Source organism: Penicillium macrosclerotiorum (genome assembly GCF_028827735.1).
Source record: "Penicillium macrosclerotiorum strain IBT 26536 chromosome Unknown utg000003l_segment0_segment0, whole genome shotgun sequence".
Taxonomy (NCBI): Eukaryota; Fungi; Ascomycota; class Eurotiomycetes; order Eurotiales; family Aspergillaceae; genus Penicillium; species Penicillium macrosclerotiorum.
The window spans coordinates 3,996,562-4,016,683 of NW_026643083.1; the positions used below are offsets into that span (position 1 = coordinate 3,996,562).

At 47.8% G+C, this 20,122-nt stretch overlaps 10 protein-coding genes across 10 annotated transcripts; 5 read left to right on the top strand and 5 right to left on the bottom strand.

The window, feature by feature from the left end:
• Positions 1–517: 517 nt before the first annotated feature.
• Positions 518–1,594, top strand: N7462_004329 (SDR family oxidoreductase; the record flags this gene model as incomplete). Its single annotated transcript, XM_057076055.1, has 3 exons — positions 518–826; positions 901–995; positions 1,075–1,594. The coding sequence occupies 3 exons, from the start codon at positions 518–520 to the stop codon at positions 1,592–1,594; spliced, it is 924 nt and encodes a 307-aa protein (XP_056935560.1).
• A 478-nt stretch (positions 1,595–2,072) lies between these two features.
• Positions 2,073–2,264, bottom strand: N7462_004330 (uncharacterized protein; the record flags this gene model as incomplete). The annotated part of the gene is made up of 1 exon (XM_057076056.1): positions 2,073–2,264. The coding sequence occupies one exon, from the start codon at positions 2,262–2,264 to the stop codon at positions 2,073–2,075; it is 192 nt and encodes a 63-aa protein (XP_056935561.1).
• A 50-nt stretch (positions 2,265–2,314) lies between these two features.
• Positions 2,315–3,327, top strand: sdh2 (succinate dehydrogenase iron-sulfur protein subunit SDH2; the record flags this gene model as incomplete). The annotated part of the gene is made up of 3 exons (XM_057076057.1): positions 2,315–2,675; positions 2,768–2,919; positions 3,007–3,327. 3 exons carry the CDS (start codon positions 2,315–2,317, stop codon positions 3,325–3,327), a joined length of 834 nt encoding a protein of 277 aa, XP_056935562.1.
• A 1,248-nt stretch (positions 3,328–4,575) lies between these two features.
• On the top strand, positions 4,576–6,382 carry N7462_004332 (cytochrome P450; the record flags this gene model as incomplete). The annotated part of the gene is made up of 5 exons (XM_057076058.1): positions 4,576–4,786; positions 4,859–5,727; positions 5,789–5,899; positions 5,966–6,132; positions 6,208–6,382. The coding sequence occupies 5 exons, from the start codon at positions 4,576–4,578 to the stop codon at positions 6,380–6,382; spliced, it is 1,533 nt and encodes a 510-aa protein (XP_056935563.1).
• Positions 6,383–7,188: 806 nt separating this feature from the next.
• N7462_004333 (uncharacterized protein) lies at positions 7,189–8,163 on the bottom strand (the record flags this gene model as incomplete). Its single annotated transcript, XM_057076059.1, has 1 exon — positions 7,189–8,163. The coding sequence occupies one exon, from the start codon at positions 8,161–8,163 to the stop codon at positions 7,189–7,191; it is 975 nt and encodes a 324-aa protein (XP_056935564.1).
• Positions 8,164–8,272: 109 nt separating this feature from the next.
• N7462_004334 (uncharacterized protein) lies at positions 8,273–8,677 on the bottom strand (the record flags this gene model as incomplete). Its single annotated transcript, XM_057076060.1, has 1 exon — positions 8,273–8,677. One exon carries the CDS (start codon positions 8,675–8,677, stop codon positions 8,273–8,275), a length of 405 nt encoding a protein of 134 aa, XP_056935565.1.
• A 952-nt stretch (positions 8,678–9,629) lies between these two features.
• N7462_004335 (uncharacterized protein) lies at positions 9,630–10,515 on the top strand (the record flags this gene model as incomplete). The annotated part of the gene is made up of 3 exons (XM_057076061.1): positions 9,630–9,684; positions 9,760–9,875; positions 10,078–10,515. 3 exons carry the CDS (start codon positions 9,630–9,632, stop codon positions 10,513–10,515), a joined length of 609 nt encoding a protein of 202 aa, XP_056935566.1.
• Positions 10,516–11,116: 601 nt separating this feature from the next.
• N7462_004336 (uncharacterized protein) lies at positions 11,117–12,941 on the bottom strand (the record flags this gene model as incomplete). Its single annotated transcript, XM_057076062.1, has 3 exons — positions 11,117–12,125; positions 12,186–12,583; positions 12,651–12,941. 3 exons carry the CDS (start codon positions 12,939–12,941, stop codon positions 11,117–11,119), a joined length of 1,698 nt encoding a protein of 565 aa, XP_056935567.1.
• Positions 12,942–15,056: 2,115 nt separating this feature from the next.
• N7462_004337 (ankyrin repeat domain-containing protein) lies at positions 15,057–16,385 on the bottom strand (the record flags this gene model as incomplete). Its single annotated transcript, XM_057076063.1, has 1 exon — positions 15,057–16,385. The coding sequence occupies one exon, from the start codon at positions 16,383–16,385 to the stop codon at positions 15,057–15,059; it is 1,329 nt and encodes a 442-aa protein (XP_056935568.1).
• Positions 16,386–17,326: 941 nt separating this feature from the next.
• Positions 17,327–18,854, top strand: N7462_004338 (M28 family metallopeptidase; the record flags this gene model as incomplete). The annotated part of the gene is made up of 2 exons (XM_057076064.1): positions 17,327–17,398; positions 17,451–18,854. The coding sequence occupies 2 exons, from the start codon at positions 17,327–17,329 to the stop codon at positions 18,852–18,854; spliced, it is 1,476 nt and encodes a 491-aa protein (XP_056935569.1).
• Positions 18,855–20,122: the final 1,268 nt, after the last annotated feature.

Below are 20,122 nucleotides of genomic sequence, written 5' to 3' on the forward strand. Positions count from 1 at the left end.
CTTCACCGCTTCGTTGCTAAACGACGCAGCTCGTACGTACATATTCATACGAACTGGGCATTTTTGGTCCCTTCATTCTCAAGACGCTGGAGACCTCCTCAATTTGAGATCTCGGTCTTTCGGGGCTTTTCATTGGGACCGCTCTTCTTGACCAGCCAGTAGCAAAGCGAGTGTCGATCTCAACACAGCCCCTGATTGGCTCCAGTTCACCTTCCCATGTTTGCTTAGCAATCGTGTATGCTTACCAAGGCATTCGGTTTCTTGATTTCGACTTTCATAGAATGCATCATAGAATGCATTTCAAATGCAGAATAGAAATTGTTAACTATTAAAGACATGATTTTTGCCATGCATATGTTCTGCAATTTCAACCCCCCCCGGAAGGTGTGGCTCTTGTTGCCTGACTATACCGAAGCTCATATCACCTACCTGAAAGCGACATATATATATCTCAAGTTGACCGTGAATTAAACACCTCGTATATCTATATTCTAACCAGCAACGCTACTTGACAGCCATGACTCTCAAGTACCTCATCACAGGAGCAACCGGCGGCCTGGGTGCCCAAGTCCTATCTTACCTCGTTGCCAACGTACCCGCATCGGAGTACGCTGCCGCATCGTCGAACGAGGCGAATCGTAAGCGATTCGAAGATCGCGGGATTGCTTTCCGCGTCGTCAACTATGATGACCCATCGAGCATGGAAACGGCTTTTAAAGACGTGGAAAACCTTTTCTTCGTGAGCACCAACACCTTCGACGTGGAGAAGCGACGAAAGCAGCACCAAAGTTTTGTGGATATAGCCAAGAAGTCCAATGTCAAACATGTACGTTCCAGAAAGAACTCATTACTTCAAGAGGACCCCTAGAACCACCCTGTCTAACCTCCTTGACATTTCAGGTGTGGTATACATCGCTGGCATTCGGCGGATTCAGCTCCGACTCCAAGGCTGATGTGCAACAAGCCCATTTGATGACCGAAGAGATGCTACGACAGTAAGTGAGAGGCCTGGACAGGGCCAACCAAATTGTGCTATTCCCTATTTCCTCCACAGTCTCTAATGTCGTGAGCTAGATCCGGGGTCAACTTTACGTCTATCCGTGAGGGTATCTACACTGATGCCTTCCCAGTATTCATGGGTTGGTACCCAAGTACTTCGACAGTCTATCTCCCGTCCGACGGACCAATCGCATTTACCCTGCGGGACGAGCTCGGTGAGGCGACCGCTCGGCTGATGGTTCGCGGGGGCCACGACAAGGAGATTGTGCTCTTGACGGCGCATGAAACCATCACGTTCTCGGAGATTGTGGATGTGATCAATGAGACCACGGGCCGACAGGTTCAGGTCCAGTTTGTTTCACCCGAGGAGTTTGTACGATTGCAGGCCGCCGACGAGGGAGGTAAGCCGGAAGCATTCTTTCGGAAACTCTTGACCTGGCACGAGTCGATTTCCCAAGGGGGGGCTGGTGTGACCGATCCGCTCATGACGGAGTTACTGGGGAGAGCACCGGTGCCCGCCCGGGAGGCAATCCGGGCCTTGTTGACCGAGAATCGGGAGTATGAGTGGCATCAGAACTATGTGAATCGGGGTTAGTGTAGACAATGAGCAGACATTGGCGCTCCACATGGGGATTGACTCTGCATAGAGTGAGGGTCCTCCAAGTCTGTTGATCATGAGTTGCACGTGAGGGCGGAGTCCTGGACCCAAGCAGCGCCTCGGCCGGGGGAGGAAGAACGCAGCCCCGTTCGGCACGGGGACCGGGAGTGGGTGCCTGACAGCCTGAGGCTGCACAAGTCATTCCGATGCGATCGATCGAGGCAAAAGGAGCTCAAGAGACAGGAGAAAAAACAATAGAAATGAAATGAAGCATTTAATACAGACATAGACCCAGACACTAGGACCCTATTATGTTTGACCCAGACCAATTGCCCCCGAGTCCTACACTGCTCCCTGGCCCGGGATGCGTCGCGGCAATACTCACAGCCAGACGACGCAGGAAGGGCAGCACAGGCGAAGCAGCCGACGCCGTGTCCGCCCGACGCTTGCAATTAGGCGTCGCATGATTGGTCCCTCAACGCTGAGTCAGCGAGTTGCCGACGCTCAAACCCGAGGTTACTAACTGGATGCCGGACTCCTTTGACTTCATTTTGTCGCCATCAGTTGGTTCTTCCTTGCGATCCCAGGCCTGATCTCGGCTCTGCTTCAATCTTGAAACCTCTCCCCTCCCCCCGCTGTCGTTGTCGTCCCGGCCAGTCTCCGCCATTTTTTCTCGACAATTCCTCGGTGAATTCATTTTCACCCTCCCCGTCCGCCATGGCCTCCCTCCGCACCACCTCGCGCCTGTTCCAGGCCTCGCGCCCGCTGTTCCGGCCCGCGACCTTCGCTCGCTCCTATGCGACCGTCGAGTCTGCGTCCGTGGACCCCGCGGCGTCCGAGAACCCCAAGATGAAGACCTTCAAGGTCTACCGCTGGAACCCGGACACACCTAGCGAGAAGCCCACCATGCAGAGCTACCAGCTGGACCTGAACAAGACCGGCCCCATGATGCTGGACGCCCTGATCCGTATCAAGAACGAAATGGACCCGACCCTGACCTTCCGCCGGTCCTGCCGTGAAGGCATTTGCGGTTCCTGCGCCATGAACATCGATGGTGTCAACACCCTGGCCTGCTTGTGTATGTGTACCTCGGTCTACCCCCCGGAATCTCGTCTCGACAGGCACTGGGAGATCGCAATTATGCCGCAGCGACTAACCTCCCATATTTAGGCCGTATCCCCACCGATACCGCCTCGGAATCTCGCATCTACCCTCTGCCGCACACCTACGTCGTCAAGGATCTCGTCCCCGATCTGACCCTCTTCTACAAGCAATACAAGTCCATCAAGCCCTACCTGCAGCGCGATACCCCTACCGCCGACGTGAGTTTCCTCGCAAATTGACCCCCACCGCTATGCCCGGTTTCCCTTGGCCTGCAATCGACTAACTCATTCTGTTCTTTGACATAGGGCCTTGAGAACCGCCAAAGTCCCGCTGACCGCAGAAAGCTGGACGGTCTTTATGAATGTATTCTGTGCGCCTGCTGCTCGACCTCCTGCCCCTCATACTGGTGGAACAGTGAGGAGTACCTGGGCCCCGCCATCCTGCTCCAGTCCTACCGCTGGCTTGCCGACTCGCGTGATGAGAAGACTGCCGAGCGCAAGGCTGCTCTCGACAACAGCATGAGCGTCTACCGTTGCCACACCATCCTGAACTGCACACGAACCTGCCCTAAGGGTCTTAACCCCGGTCGCGCCATCGCGGAGACCAAGAAGATGCTGGCCGCGTAAATGTGGTGGATATAAAAACGGAGTTGAAGATTTTCTTTTCCTTTTCTGTCCAATGTCTTGCCAGCCGCGTTTCCTCTGTTTTCATTTTTTTATTATTATTTTTCCCCCGACCTTATCACGGATGTTTTCATAGGTGTAAATTGTGGTCATTTGATTCTTAAAGGAATGCACTGGTGATCCATTTGATTGATGTCGTGCCCCCGTCCACTTTTATCCTCGCTCCGGCCCGGACAGATGCAATTGCCTCATGATTCGGCTATATGGTTGGCTTTTGGCTATCTGCTTTTGTATGGGGGCCGGGCGGGATTATCTTTTTTTTTTCTTCACCCAAAATACCCATTTTCAATCACCAATCCGCGTCGTGATAGTCTGTAGGCTCTCTATGATCTGATTAGATCTCTCGATGTCCATTAAATCTTCCTTGAATCTCGAGAAACCCTTGAGGTGCGGGCATTGGACTTATGCGGGTCTGCCAGCATCGGCTATTTGTTTTCCCCATCAACCGTGCCCTGACCAACTCGAACAGATGATTATGTCAGCACCATGTTCATCACTGGCAGTTGAGTTTATGTAGGAGCGCATCCACGATGGAGTATCGAGTACGTAGAAGTCGGCACCCTCGAACCCTTCTACATCGACGAGCATAACCATTCGACCTAGTCATGATTTTATTTGGGCCTGAGCCTCGATCACCTGGTCTCTGCCGCTATGGTGTCTTTGTCATTTATTCTTTCATTTATTTAATGCAACATTATGCATGGATCGGTCACTTTTGTTAGTCTCCTGCCGTTAAGAGGTAATAAGTAACCACCGATGCATCTCTGGTCACAGGTTCAGCGCTGGTGATGATCCTTCTGGTAGGCTGAGCGGGCAGGGATTTGTCTCCACCAAATCCAGATCTCGCTCAAAGGACGAGTAATCAATCGACTATTGGACTACTGGATAAGGCAGCGCTTAACAAAGCCCCTCATCGTGCATGTGCAGTGGGGCTATGTGTGCCCACATAATCGGCCTGATCTATAGGCAAGTGCCTGCATCTCTTTGATGCCACAACTTATTGCCATGCAACATGTTCAGACTGGAAAAGACGGACCCCTCCCCCTGGGTCGAGTTCAGTGATGTACTGGTTCATTTACATCTCTCCCAAGCCCATCACATTTTTGTCTCTTCTCTTTATTGTACTGTCTTCCCAAAGCCCCGAGCTTTTCAAATATCTTGTCGAATTCCACGCCATATAAACCCTTCACTATGGAATATGCTATCATTTTAGCAACCCCCGTGGCCTCTTTTCTGGTCTTCTTGGCCTTACGCATCGTCATCTACCGTCTTAACGCTCACCCACTTGCGGCGTTCCCCGGTCCTAAACTCGCCGCGGCTACTTTCCTCTACGAGTTCTACTATGATGTGATTAAAGGAGGCATGTATATCTGGGAGATCGAACGCATGCATGAAAAATATGGTCAGTGCATCTAGATAACCATCTGTCTTTCTGCGCCCCAAATCTTCAGAATACTGACGTCCCAGTCTCCAGGCCCCATTGTCCGCATAAATCCCAGAGAACTACATATCAAAGATCCTCACTACTACGAAGACATCCACGCCGGTGGCTCGCACAAACGGGCCAAAGACCCTCGGTATGTGGTGGCGTTTGGAGCTCCAAATTCTCTCGTCGCAACCGTGAATCATGACCACCACCGCCTGCGCCGGACTTTCCTAAACAGCTACTTCTCCAAACGTTCCATCGCTCAATTGACACCGTATATCCAACAAAAAGTTGACTTTCTGACTCGCCGTTTTGAGAATGCTTACAAACAAGCGGCTGTTTTGCACTTGCAATTGGACTTCGCCGCGCTGACCGCGGATGTAATCACACACTACTGCTACGGCTGGAGCTACGGCTATCTAGAGGATGCTAACAGTGCCAGGAGCAACAATCTTGTGAACGCGGTGGCGGGCCTTATGAGCATGTTCCACATCAACCGCTTCTTCCCGTTTCTAGTCGCTATATTCCGAAAGGCTCCAGCATGGGCTGTTCGCGTGCTACAGCCTAAAATGATGGATCTCTTCAATATGAAGGTTCAGTTGCGCCAACAAGCTCGTAAGAGCCTGCGAACGAAGAAGGTGGAGGATTCAGACCTTTGTCTCAATGATAATATCTTCAACTCCTTAACCAGCCCCAAAGTCCCAGCACAGGAGCGATCGCTGGACCGCTTAGAAGACGAGTCTGCTCTCCTGCTAGGGGCAGGTACAGAAACGACGGCGCGAGCTATCGCGATGTCTATGTTCCACGTGATGAATGACAAGGAGATCGCAAGGAAGTTACGTGACGAGTTGAGGACGGTTCTCAAGACCCCGAAATCCACGGCTTCATGGACAGACCTAGAGAAACTGCCTTATTTGGTAAGCAAATCTGATGCGCAATCATAATTTGTATCATATTTCGCGATGCTTACGGTACCAGACTGGCGCTGTTAACGAAGGCCTCCGCCTCAGCCATGGCATGACGGCACGACTTGCTCGAATCTCGCCTATCGAGGATCTCCGTTACAATGAGTGGGAGATTCCTGCTGGAGTAAGTTGACTATCTGGCCGCTCCTTGATATCATATCTCATCAAGAGAGATCTTAACCATATACAGACACCAATCAGCCAATCAAACTACTTCGTTCATATGGATCCGAAAATCTTCCCCGAACCGGAGAGGTTCAACCCTGAGCGATGGGTCCAAGCCGGTGAGAAAGGCGAATATTTGAACCGGTTTATCGTGGCATTTACCAAGGGAAGCCGACAATGCCTTGGGATAAAGTATGTTCTTCCTGCGTCACTTCGGACTGAAAGACGAATATAGCAATCGATTTTGTCCTAAAAAATCTTATACAGTCTCGCCTATGCAGAAATCTATATGACCTTAGCACACATTGTGCGCCGCTTCGATATGGCCCCTTATGAAACCACCACTGCTGATCTCAAAATGTACCGCGAACTCGGCGTTGCGATGCCGAAAACGGGCTATTTTGATGTGAAAGCTACAGTGGAGGCCATCATTGATGATTGAAGCAGGCCGCGGGCGCGGTATCACTTGGGAGAGCTTGTTTGACCAGGTAATTTAATTGACATGGGTGTTGAAACCGACTTTATTTTATTGAGGCTTCATGCAGGGCGTTAGAATTTAAATTATCTCGATATGATCCATAGGGACTCTCGAGTTTACTCATTGATTGTATGGACTTTTCATATGGGAATTAACATAATATTATTGGCATTCTAAGAAAAAAAGAGCCCCCGATGATAATCCTTAGTACCAGATGCCTTAGTGGTAAAATTTCATCATCGCCACCATAAAGGTCCACTAAGGTCCTCATCGTCTAGAACCTACAGTGAATAAACTGCCGCCCTTACACACCAGAAGTTATAAGAATAATACGGGCCAACTCCCTGGTAATTAGACTTAGTGCTCAGATCTGCGGCGCCAAGAAGATAGATGCAGAGTAGCTATCCTGATGGCCTAAGCCGCGATAGTTTGCTGTGACACCTTGCCGTCGCTGTTTGTTGGGCTGGTGTTACAACAAACAACAAAATAGTCGATTAGCGGGTTGATTGGTTTTGGAGCAGTTGTTATTGCGTCTATTCAACTAACAGTAAGCTAGTCAAGAATAGAAAATATCTACTATGTTACTTCTGGAGAAAGCCATGCCCTAGCGAAGTCTCCTTCGTCGCGAATGGTTATGAAATAAACCAGTATTGATTCGGCTCGCCAGACCTATTTCAATAAAACTCCTGCCTCTTCTCTTTTCGCATCTCTTGGAATGCTGTGAATTTAGATTTTCGAAAGACTTATAATAGGGAAAATATTCCAAATTATTAGTACAGGTTCGGACACAGCTGAGGAAGCTGTTCGTCCGTGTCCAATTCCAAGTCATTCCGGTCCAAAATTTCCTCGTGCAACCAATGAGCGATAACATTGCATGCCTCTTGTCGTAGAATTAGATTCATGGAATCCTTGATCATGGAATCTTTGATCATGGACTTTATATACCAAAGCAATTCCGTGGAGCGCTTAGAAGTCATCCTTCCATCCGTAGCCCATTGTCTCAGATACTTTGCGCTGTCCTTGAGATTTTTCAATAAAGAATCACTCATGATCCCAATCAACTGTGCTCTCAGATTTTTGAAATATTGTATATTTTCAATTATCAGGTCACTGTCCAACATTCGATCGACCAAGAACAGTTGACGCAAAGGTATGTCTTGATAATCGCTTTGTTCAAATTTACCAAGCTCTTCAAAGACATTTTTTTCTAGCATCTCCTGGAGTTCTTTGACCACAAGCTCGTTGATATAATTTGTAGCTCTCATTTTCTTCAAGTTTATGCCCCAGGTGAGAAGGCTATTGCTTCGCTTCTCAAGTATACAGAGACAGACGCTAAAGATGTCTCCGAGGGACTCATAGAATTTTGGGATGTACCATGTGCTGTCCTTGACCTTCAAAACGCTCATATCGTTGCAAAAATCTTTGTTGTTCAAGTCTCCATTCAACACGAAGTTAAAATATACCTCATTATGCACCAGGCCATATTTCCTCCAACTGGCCACCTTATTTTTAACGTCGAAAGACGACCACGGAAAACCGAGCTGGTCTTTTTCCGCGTACAGCAGGATCTCTCCCGTAATTGAATTGTGATAGACCACATCTTTCCAGTTGTTCTCGCAGAATGGCGACTGCTGGATAACTTTGAGTGCGGTGATCAGCAGTGTGTGCGATTGGGTAAATTCTGCGTGGTTGATGACACGTTTGATGAAGGGGCCGAACTGGCGAGACATCGCGTCAAGGTACATGAGTAAGGCTTCGCCCTGTCTGTCCAGTTTGATTTTATTGCCTGCTATGATCAGACTTTATCTTAATTTCCCAGGAACTTTGTTTTCTTACCGTTGAAGAAAGTCAGTTTTAATCTGTTGAGTTCGGGGGCGCCCACGCCAGGTTGGCCTGATGGTTGAAGATGAGGCGCAGCAATGACAGTGTAGTGAGAAGCGTCTCATCGCCTTGCACAATCCCTGCGTTTATCGCCGCGACAAGTATGGGCCCCGCAAAGTGAACCTCGAGAAAGTGTTCGATTTGCATTGGGTCTTGACGTGGATTGAAAATCTCATCTGCGAGACCCTGACGCTTTAGCGAAGTGTAGTCGTATTCGACACCGGGCATGCCCAGAGAGTAGTATGCAGTAGATATATAGGAGCGGTAATCGTTTGCATTGAAGCTGTTGACCTTGTTCTCCATCCAAGCGTAGATCTTTTGTCTGAGAAAGACTTCGCTCGTGGAGATGTCTCGCATCGCATTGGCTAGGGCCCGCATCGACGGCTATATACCCCGAATCAGTCTAGATCAATTAAGGCCAAAAGGTGCATAGTTTGGAGGAGCTCACATCAATGGCCTTGGTGTCCAGGCGCAAGTAGTTATCTAGATATTGACCTTTGCCTCCAAGTATCCCAAATAGAAGCTCACTCTGTCGTTGCTCCAATCGGTTGCTGTCTGTCGCTTCACCATTCAGGTCGACATCCAGTGTACCCCGGTAAGCTAGACATAAGCCTGCATCCATCTAGGTGGGAGTTTATTGACCAACATACTGAATATAAGTCGCCAGGAATCAGGATCGATCTCGGTCGTTGTCCAGTGCTGCGACTCGCTGCCTAGCTCATTCTTTGCGGGCGGGAAGTTGTACTCGGGCTTTGCCACTACTGGCAACCACAAGAGGGCCCATTGAAGGACATTCTGCCACGGAATGCGCATCTTCAGAGGACTTAAGAAACATAAACGGAGCTGCCTTCTTTGCTCGTCTGTTTGGTCATCTTGCGACCTTAAAGGTGTGCGTGCGGGTTGGTGTGTATGTGCTCCTGCCCCCGTCGGCCCATTTTACCTTTGAAGCCCCAGAACGACTCGGGGCGGCCGGCGCTCATGCATGACGAACACGCGCTGGTGGCGTTTGTGGCGCGTGATATTGAAGCTCAAGCTTCGACAAACATCCTCTAGATCGCAATCCATAGCAATTAATGGGATTTGTTGGCTTTAAGAGTGGCAGGCCGGGCCGAATGCCCTCAATTACCATTGGAACAGACAAAGGCTTATCAACATGGAAAAAATTAACGAGCCTTTTGTTTCCTTTTTTTATTGCTGGCGTATCACAAAAAATGGGGGATTAAGCTGATTGCCGCGTGGCGACGAGAAGGAGTACAAAGAGCATAAATAGTAGGGCTTCCAGTCTCGAAGTTCTGCCTCTTGATTCTAGCTACGACCACATCTACATAACATGGCGCGGCTGCTGTTCTTAATAGTCTTGGTGACGATCTGTCCTTTCTCTTGGGGTAAGTTGAGCGTTGATACAGCCTGATCTAGCCCTTTTCTGATCCTTGAAGCGAATATTCTGCCTGCTCATGAAGGCCAGGTCTGTCCTGCTGAGATCCAGTGCGCACAACCCCCTGAACTGCGCGAGAAGCCAGTCTACGAGCTCGAGCCGTCGATCGTCACGCACAGTAAAACCCATGTCGAGGCTGTGGTAGGTTTCATTCCTCTCTACCCCCGCTATTGTTTCTGATCAGGCCCTAGACGCACACTATTGTGTCAAAAAAATATCTTGCAGTTGTCAAGACCGTCATTGGGGGCTACCAAGGTACGCGCTATCGGCTCTTTACAATGTTCCCCACACGCATTGACCCTCCGTAGGCCTCTGTGAAAAATATGTCCCGACAACAATCAAGCAGCGGCCTACTGTGACCGTCTGGGTGGACACGACCACCACGGCGCATTTCTATAAGGATGTTGTCGAGACGGAGGAGCTCACGCACACGTATACCGTCACGCCGACGTCCGCGTGTATAAAGGAGATTGACAGCCTGCCTACACCCGCGCCAAAATTCCCGCCGAAGCCTCAGGGGCAAGGAAGTGGCCCCCTCGGCAAATCATTCAAGGATGTGATCAAGGAAGGCACCAAAGCAGGTGCCAAGGCAGGCGCTGTGGGATCTATGGGCCCTCTTGGTTCGTTTGTGGCACCGGTGGCAGATAAATTGTTAGACGATGTGGTGGACGATGTGCTAGGTGAAGTGGTGGAAGCAGTGGAAGAGGCGGCCGATAACTATACGGACCAGATTCCTCTTAGTGAGATCTTTATTGAGGAGGACGAGGATTATGACGAGTAATCTGAAGTATCGCCGGGGTTAGAATATCATTCAACGCCCGTCAAAGGGTGTACAATAGGAAATCGATCTTCAGGGTAATTTAACTTTTTTTTCCATCTTCCGGGCAGGTGGGGGATATCTAACACAGATGGCGATACCGCGGAAAGTTGAAAATGATCTTTTGCTCAGTATTTTACTAGTAAAGTAGCCTGAATCTAGGATCCAATAACAATATAGTAGTCACACATAACATTGAGTGGGTACGCTTAAACTGCACTACGACGTTGGGTACCGGTAATATAGGCAGCAAAAACGTCTACTCTTGACGCCACTTGGAAAATCATATTTAACTAATAAATTACGCTACAATCCTTCGCATTACAGATATGTCCATATCTGAGCCAAAACGTGGGATTAAATGCAAAAAAATTACATACACCTACAAAAAAAGTAAATATATGCAAAATGCGCGTTCCTTGGATCCCTAGTCCTCAGACCCCTGCATGCCTTTTTCTTGTGCAAATTATGTCCACTGAAAGTTCAAGCCAGTTTTCTAAGCAGTTTCACTTGAGTATAACACGGATGATCAAAGGCGAATCGCCTGAAATGGGAAGGCTTTTGCCTACGCAGCAGCTCTTGCCTGTGTCTCCACCGGCAAGCCTAGCCAAGCAACCGCCAACACGATCCAAAGAGCCCCAGAGAACCAAATAGGGGCACCACCAGAAGTTTCTGTGCTCTCAAAAGTAGTGATAATATGCGCAATCAGCCCAAATAGACCCCAAATGCACCCCATGACGCCGAGGCTGAACCCTCGCGTGGGAGTTGGAACAACCTCTACGGTATAGAGTGTAAGTGTCGCGAGACCAGCAAGGTGCAAGAAGCTCAATATGCACTCAAAGGCTAGTGCAGCGTCCCTTGACCTAGAAATTGCGGAGACCAGCATGAATAGCCCTGTCAAAATAGCAATTCCAGCGCCGGTACGCTTACGGCCAACACCTTTCGCCTCGACCAGAAATGAAGCCACGAATGGACCTGGAATTGCGCACAAAGAGGTGTATAGATAGCGACTGTATAGGTAGCCTCTCGTCACAGTGGTCGCATTGACCTTGCTCACGCCACGCACAGCCAGATAATTGCTGATATAGGTCTGATAAAGAACAAAGTTGAGACCCATTGCAATCCAAAGAAGGACAAGACTGGCCATGCCAATGTTCCCCAAAGAGGCGATGAGGGACTCAAGTCGAGACTTGGTGCGCAATTCATCTTCTGATGCCTCAAGCGTGGAATCAATTCGCGCGAAGGACGCTTCGGTTAACCAAGTCTGTCGCTGATTGTAGAGAGCAATGTCCTTAACAAGCTGTGCCGCTTCTGCATCGCGACGACGTGCAAGGAGAAACTTTGGGGTCTGGTAAAATGACAGTCCGAAACGACAAAGATACAGGAACAGAGTGATGCACCCGAAGGTCCACCATACGTAACGCCATCCCTTGTTGCTGACGTAGTGACAGGAAGAGTCGCTGCTGCTGGATGATGATGTGCTATTTGAATGAGCCAGAGCACGTCGACTCATTGCTTGTGCGGTACTGATCTCATCAGGACCAGTGCCACATGTATATAACGCAATTAAGGCCCTGTTAAAACCCCAGATTTAGCAAGGGATACACAACCCATGGAAAATACAATCCGCTTACCATCCAATAGCAGAGGCAACCAACTGGCCCAAGCCCCAGAAAACCCCCTGCAATGCGACCAAAAATTGGTGTGATGCTGGGATGGACTCAAGGAGAGTAATCGCATCAACAGCTTGATTTCCCGCAACAGCGAAACCAACAACAGCTCCCACTACGCAGAGTCCCGTGAATGAGGGCATGCCCGCCCCAACCAATCCACCCATACCCATCACTATGACTGTGCTTGTAAACATCTGCTTCCGACCGAGGATATCCGACATCGAAGGCCAGACTAAGCCTCCGACGGTGAGGCCCACAAACAAGCTCAGGAAGAGATAGTTGGTGTTATTGCCAGTGAAGAAGAATTGGGCCTCGTTGCCAGCGGATGGGGCAATAATTGTGAATGACATGATCCAAAACTGCATCACATTCACATTAGTGCTCTGTTGAAGCAAGTAGGAATATTAGTCCAGTGGACTAGCTCACACTGTCAAGAAACCACCCCACGCCCGTCATCAAGAAGATCAGCCATTGATACTTTCCCATGCCAATGTCCAACAACGCCTGATTCAGCACTTGCACCTTCGCGGCAAAGGTAGCATCAGTACCTGCATGGTTGCCTGGGGTTGCAACATTGAGACCAAAGAGACTTTTATGCTGCTTCTCGGATTGAAAAACGGCTTTCGATGGCCCTGCTTTCTCCACATCGTCCACAAGAGTAGACGCAAGGACACTTTGTGCCTCGCCCCTTCTATGTGGGGTAATAGAGTCGGACATTTGACAGAATTATATGCCACCCGTATCTGAGAAGCAGAGGGGGGATTTTATTGGAATTATCAAGGTCAGAATAAGTTTCTTTTCTCATCTGCCCCCGTGACGGTATCCAAACAGTCACATTTATATTCTTGCCAAGCTCGGCTCGTCAAAAACGCGATGTGATCGGCTGCGAGTCGGCATTTTGCCAATCAGCAAGAAGACCAACGATAATTGAACATGGCATACTATCGGTGTATCCTGAATAACCCCACCCAGGTATTAGAAAGCGGAGAAAACGCACGGCTAGTGGGGATTTCCGCGGAGATATTGGTTCCCCAAGGGCCTCTCGCTTCAGAGAGTATCAGATAAGATCTCATTTGAACAGGCTCACAGCGTAGTATAGACCCACTAGCTTCCGCGGAGTATTGAAAGAAAACACAATATTATTAATAAAAATTCGAGGCTCTCATGATTTGTCAAAAATATTTGTGCCAGTATCTCTTCCTTTTGTGCCTTCGAGGGTAGAAAAAGCAGCACTAAGCTAACCAGAGTAGCATAGGCCGAACGAATGTCAAGGAGATGGAATGACTTGGCCAGGGGCCTAAACATATATCCGGTTCAGCTTCATGATTGGGTCAAGCACGACCCACTGTATAGCATTATGGATTAAAATCAGCATGATTGAGAGTCTCAATGTTCACGGCTCATAGGCTCGAATCACTTGAAGCAAGGACAGAAGTATGACACAGAGCCACGATTGGCTTCTGAGCCAAGAGCTTGGAAAGCTTATTGCGTTCCCTTCATTGTTACAACTTCTCCGATACCTCTTTCTGAGGCGTCTGACTGTCGGGTATGAATCCGAAACTACGTAATGCAAAAACGCGGACGAGTTGTCTAGATTGGGACTAGGTTAGTTGTGATTAGAAGCGGACATGAGACCAGCTCGCCCGCCTGAGGATTGAGTAAAAACCACGCGGCAAATTATGTAACTAGTGTAGTGGGGAAATGGCCGACGATAGTTGATCTTTTATTGGAGGATATCTTTCCTAGTACTTGGTCTTTACAGAATATAGCTTCGCATCTCCGACTATCGGAGAGAATGAATTACACATCTTTCGTTGAAACATCTTCTGTTTCCCTTTTGGGAAGCTGTCCTCAATCCTGGGGTGTGGCGGTTTTTTGGTCTGTTCGTTGATCCATCTCATCCAGCCTGCTTTCCAGGCTTGCTATAGAGCGCCCTGGTTCACTAGTAAATAACCAATGTGGGTGGGTACCTTCACTACCGAGCGAGACACTGTATCGAAAACGCGTTGTCCCGCATCTCTTACACTCTCCAGCACAATCCATGCCTAAAATAAAGGTCCAACAAGCCTATGCGAGGCGTGTAGATCTGGTAAAGCGGTAATCAACACTAAACGATATATATACTTTTAACCAAATCGGCCTTGCAATAAGCTTAATATCTATCGCTTATGGTTATCATATGTCGGAATTTCCACGGTCAGAAACTTCTTTTACAACCGAGAACTCTGGAATAAGTTAGGCAAATAAACTATCACTAGCTAAATCAACGATGCCTTATACGGTTAAAGATTTAAAACGTTTCAAACAACCGTCAAAATCCCAATTAAGCTATTCTGCAAAGTTCCTCCACCGGTTCGAAGCATACGTGAGGGATATAGTTACCCGAATCCGTTACTAGATTGTCCTTTTCTTGGGACCAGATTTTATCTCATATATAATAAATAGCTGGGTTATATTCTTCGAGGTTACCCAACTGATCTACTTTAATAATACTCGCGGTGACTAAAGTGGTTAAAGATCAAAGAAGACTGTGCTCAGGGAACCGATGACTTCCCTAGCGTCAGTTTGATTGTCACCTCAATTACGACTACAATTACGAAAAGAGTATCTGCTGATGGAAGCCATTAAACATATATCGTACAAAAACTGTGATAAGTGGTAATCGTTGAAGTCAAGTATAAAATGAAGGTAAAAATAATATTGAATGATCTAAAGCTACTTCAATATTTGAGAGCAAAAAAATGACTTACCAGTCTGTTAACAAAAGAACAATCAGTCAGGTAAAAGGACTCATGAAATGAATAAGGGCGCAGTCTCCAGAAGGTGGAGAATTCAAGTTGCACCATTATTCAGGAGCCATTTAACTACATCTTGGTGACTTCCGTCTCTCGCGGCAGTGAGAGCAGTTTCACCATAGTCGTCCATCTGGTTGATACCAATCGGCGTCTGCGCAATAATCTCCCAAACTCTCATTTTTCGCCTTTTAATAGCCCAGTGAAGAGCTGTTGCATTTGACATCTGATCCACGGCATGAATCAGGCGATCAGGGAGATGGGGCAGAATCATTTTCAGAAGTGCGGGGTCGTCACGGTCAACAATGCAATGCAACACGGGTAACCCCATTGCGTTGAGCAGAGCTTCGTTTGCCTTCATTAGATCTGCACCAAACTGGATTGCGAGCTGGATGTTTTCCTGAGTGCCGTGCTGTAGGAGATAAGCCATTGGGGTGCCTCCTTGCGCATTGACATCACCGCCCGCACGAATCAAGAGCGAAACAATGGCGTGACGTCGAAGCCTAGCAGCCTCATACATCGGGGTTTCGTTTCTAAAGGTATTCGGAAGATTCGGATTTGCCCCAAAGGCTAATAGTACATCCACCATTGCGACCAGGTTATGTAAGATAGCTACTATTAGGGGCCTTAGCCCAAGGCCATTGCTCGAGTTGGGGTCTACTCTATGTTGTAAGAGTTCCCACACAACATCATCATCTCCTTGGTTTGCAGCCTCCAGTAAGAATTCTCCCATTCGGCCTGCATTTGGGCTATTGTTATGCCATGCCCTAGTCCAGGATTGCATAACCGAAGCAGGACGTCGGCCATTTACGTACCCATACAACTCTCTGAGATCATCCGGTGGTGTCAGACCAACATTCAGAGTGCGAGCTCGAACAGATCGAGTCAAAAAGTGGTAAAATCCTCTACAGACTACGGCCAAACGGTATAAAGACCGATTATCTAGGAAAGGGGCTATCATGTGAAGAAGCTCGGGTGGGAGACTACTGAGACCAACTTGGACAACCGTACGGGGAACAGGCGCTGGAACAGGTGCAATAGGAAGTTCCGGAAGCTCCTGGATTGGCGGAAGGGGGCTTACATAGACTGACCGCGACAAATCAGTAGTTGATATCAAGGGTTGCGTGACTGGGGGTTCCGGGATCGGGGGAGGGGCATTGGCAACGAGTACAGGTGGAGGAGGCGGCGGGGGAGCCCGGCCCGGGGCCGGAGGTAGCTGTGGAGACTCGGCGGCAGCCGAGGGAGGCGGGGAAGCTTGAAACTCTGCCTGTTCGCTATCACTCTCATCCTCATGCTGATCAGACTCAGCACGAAGGCGGCATCGGCGGAGGCGGAGGCGCCGAAGGAAAGCTTTGAATTGGCGAGGCATGGTCTGGAGCAAATAAATTCAAGACAATGATGATTGATCTCATGAATAAATCTTGAAAGGTGTGTTTTCTTTGAGGGGACGGGCGCCTTATATACCTTTGAGCTTGCTACTGAGGCGCTTCCGAATCTGAAGATTACATTGTTAGAGCAAAGGGCTACTCCAATGAACAAAGAAAGTGATGGCAGAAACAAAGAACACATCCCTTTATCTCCCCTGTAAGTTCTGTCGCTAAGATGAAAACACACATCAAGCAGGAAATTGGCACTCTCAATGAATACGGATACAATAAAAGTATACAGAGCTTCGTTAGGCAAGGGGTTTGATCTTTGAATGCCAACTTAGATCAAATTCTACAGCGTCCAGTCAATCCAGAAAAAAACTACCTACCATTGATTCATGGAAACGGGAGACAGTCCTGTTATTTACCATTCAAAATGGCAATGGTTCCCAAGTGGATGTTCTTGTGCCAGCTCTGGTCACAGGTACTCTCAGCTCATCTGAAATCAGCAATTCTGTTGAATAAGTTTCCAAAACATTGTATCAGTATCAGATCTCAGATACTCTAAGCTCTGCGTTGCCATCACATAATCCTACTTCCGCGTTCAAAGGCTTGACACTTTAATTCTAGATAGAGCCAAGCAGTTCCGTCCCTATAGAACACTTGGCACTGCAACCTCAGCCTTCGCAGTGCCAAGTGCCGTCGGGCTTCCGCCTATCGCTGTAGCATTTACCATCAGCCGGTCCTATGAACTTCCTTTGCTGTCTGCCAAGGATAGGCCATCTCTTGGCCTGTCTCCCTTCCTCATGTCGGTGCATTCCATCACGTACAATCGCACAATGTCGCGGGGTCTGGGCTCAAATTGAGGGGATGAAAATTAAGTATAAAATGAGCCTTCATTTAGCTGACAGCTCTTCATTGTCTACTGTTGGATTACATGATAATGAAGTGGTTTAATCTGGTCTGCCATATTTCTATAGCCTTAGCTGGGCATCTCAATCCTCCAGTTTCAACGGTATGTGCTCACGCTGTATGCCCAAATGTTATCAGATAGACTGACAAGCTAGGTTGACTTCCCTTCTATGATAAAACTGGAGGATCTATTAGAGGGATCCCGGCAACTTGAAAATTTTGCTTATTCCTACCCGGAGCGCAACCGTGTGTTTGGCAGCGCAGCGCATAACGACACTGTTGATTTTATCTATCGCGAGTTGAAGAAAAGTGGCTATTATCATGTCTGGAAGCAGCCACAGGTACACACATGGACAAAATCAGAGTCCTCTTTGATATTCAATGACGATTCCATTGAGGTGGCTGCCATGACCTATAGTCCAAGCGTCGATGTTACTGCCGAAATTGCTGTTATCTTGAATTCTGGATGCAGTGTGGCCGACTATCCCAATGATGTGGCTGGTAGAATTGCCCTGGTCAAACGGGGAGAATGCACTTTTGCAGACAAGTCACTGCTCGCCGCGTCTGCCAATGCCGCCGCTGTCCTTGTGTTCAACAATGTTGCAGGGAGCTTAAGTGGAACACTCGGCGCAGTGTCTAGTGACAACGGATCCTTTTCTGCCATTGCAGGAATCTCCAAAGCCGATGGTGAAATATTACTCGATGCAGCGGAGAAGAATACTGTGGTTGTGGCTCTTGAGATAGACAGCCAAATCGAGAACCGTACTACGTTCAACGTGATTGCTGAGACGAAGGGCGGGGATCACAACAACGTTGTCGTTCTGGGGGGTCACACCGACTCGGTTGAGGCTGGCCCGGGAATCAACGATGATGGCTCCGGGATAATCAGTAATCTTGTGGTAGCTCGAGCGTTGACAAAATTTTCTGTCAAGAATGCTGTGAGATTTTGCTTCTGGACGGCAGAAGAGTTCGGCCTGCTGGGTAGCGAATTCTATACTGCGCAACTGGACTCCAAAGCCCTAGCGAAAATCAGGCTTTACCTGAACTTCGATATGATTGCCTCGCCCAACTACGCGCTTATGATATATGATGGCGATGGAGACGCTTTCAACCAGACCGGCCCAGATGGCTCTGCCCAGATTGAGGCTTTGTTTCAGGAATACTTTACTTCCATTAATCTACCTTACATTCCAACCGCGTTCGATGGCCGTTCCGACTACGATGGGTTCATCTCGCGCGGAATACCTGCTGGTGGCCTCTTTACCGGGGCTGAAGGTATCAAGACTGATGACGAGGCAAAATTGTTTGGTGGTCAGGCCAATATATCGTATGATATAAATTATCATGCTGCTGGAGACGATTTTGCCAATTTGAATCACGATGCATTCTTGATCAATTCAAAAGCCACAGCTTTTGCCATCGCGACGTATGCAAACAGCCTTGCTTCAATACCACCACGGACTCAGACATCTACTAAGCGAGAATGGATGCGAAGGGAACTTGTATCGCATATTCATTCTAAAAATACTGGGTGTTTCCACTTCCACGTCCTCAGATAAGAGGGTCGTTGGTATGCCATACTAGACGCGCCTTGGCATAACAAGCGTGATTCTAATTATTCCATCCCGATTAAAAGCTTCTACTTCTTCAAAGACAGATGCTGCATAATCTGGTACAGGGTAATTTCCCGCGCTACCATGGGTATATTATCACTTTCGTTATGAAAGAATACTGGATCGTTGGACAAGCAGGAGGAGAAATTTGGATTTGCAAATACGACTTCCACAACTGATGCCTATTTTTGTTTCTGTGCGATTTCCAGCTCATGAAAAAATAACCTTGATACTAAAGAAAAACCATTCGGGATATATCCCGACTCTTTAGTTCATGTAATTATTTCCTCAATTCACATTTGACAAGCATCTTTCAGTGGGACATCCATATTATTTGATTTTACTTTCTGGTTTGAGAGGCATGTTACTATGAAATTCCATGGATCTTCAAGAAGTTTTTATATATACTATTTTTACTCCTATCGTCGTGGTCTACTGAGATTGTCTAGTTCTTTCTTTCCTACAATGTAACCTCACGCTTATTAATATAAGATTTCTTGAGTTTTCAGTTTCCATCATTAATAAAAGTTAATTATTTAGTTAAATAACTAATGCCAAGGACTAAAATCATAGAAGCAAGCTCCTTCAGAAATCTTATTAGGTGATTTAGCTAGAGTCTCAGCTACTTTCAAGGATTAAAGACTCGCGGTCCCCCACTATAACCTTTGCCTTCTCAACCAAGACATGGTCACAGCCAGCTATAATCTTGTAAAGAGCGGGCGTCAGGCCCCATATGACAACTTCATCGGAAGAATATTCTCCAAAGAACTTGATCATGTATTCATCACAAAATGGCGCAGCAGGTGGGATCCATCGAAAATAATAGCGATCGGTTTGATGTTCTAAGTTTCTTTTGAATTCCACAAATCTTCTCAATAATGTTTCCAGCTGCTCGATTCGCTTTGAGGGATCCGTAAAGCAACATTGGGAGCATTTGCCTTCCCAAATTCGGACAAATTCATTAAGGCGTAACTCAATGTTTTCATTCCCGAACAATCGTGTCGCAGTACTTAATGCCGATTGCCAATGTTGACTGACATGAATCGGGCCTTGGTTTATCAGCTCAACGGCGAACGTTCCATTAATAGAGGCGATCAGCTTACATGTTTTGCATATTTTAGTGTCAATCTCCCAAAGCGCATAATTTAAAGGAGCGTCGTCAATGTAGGTCATGAATCGGTCTTGAAAACTGACGAAAATGAGCCATGAAATAT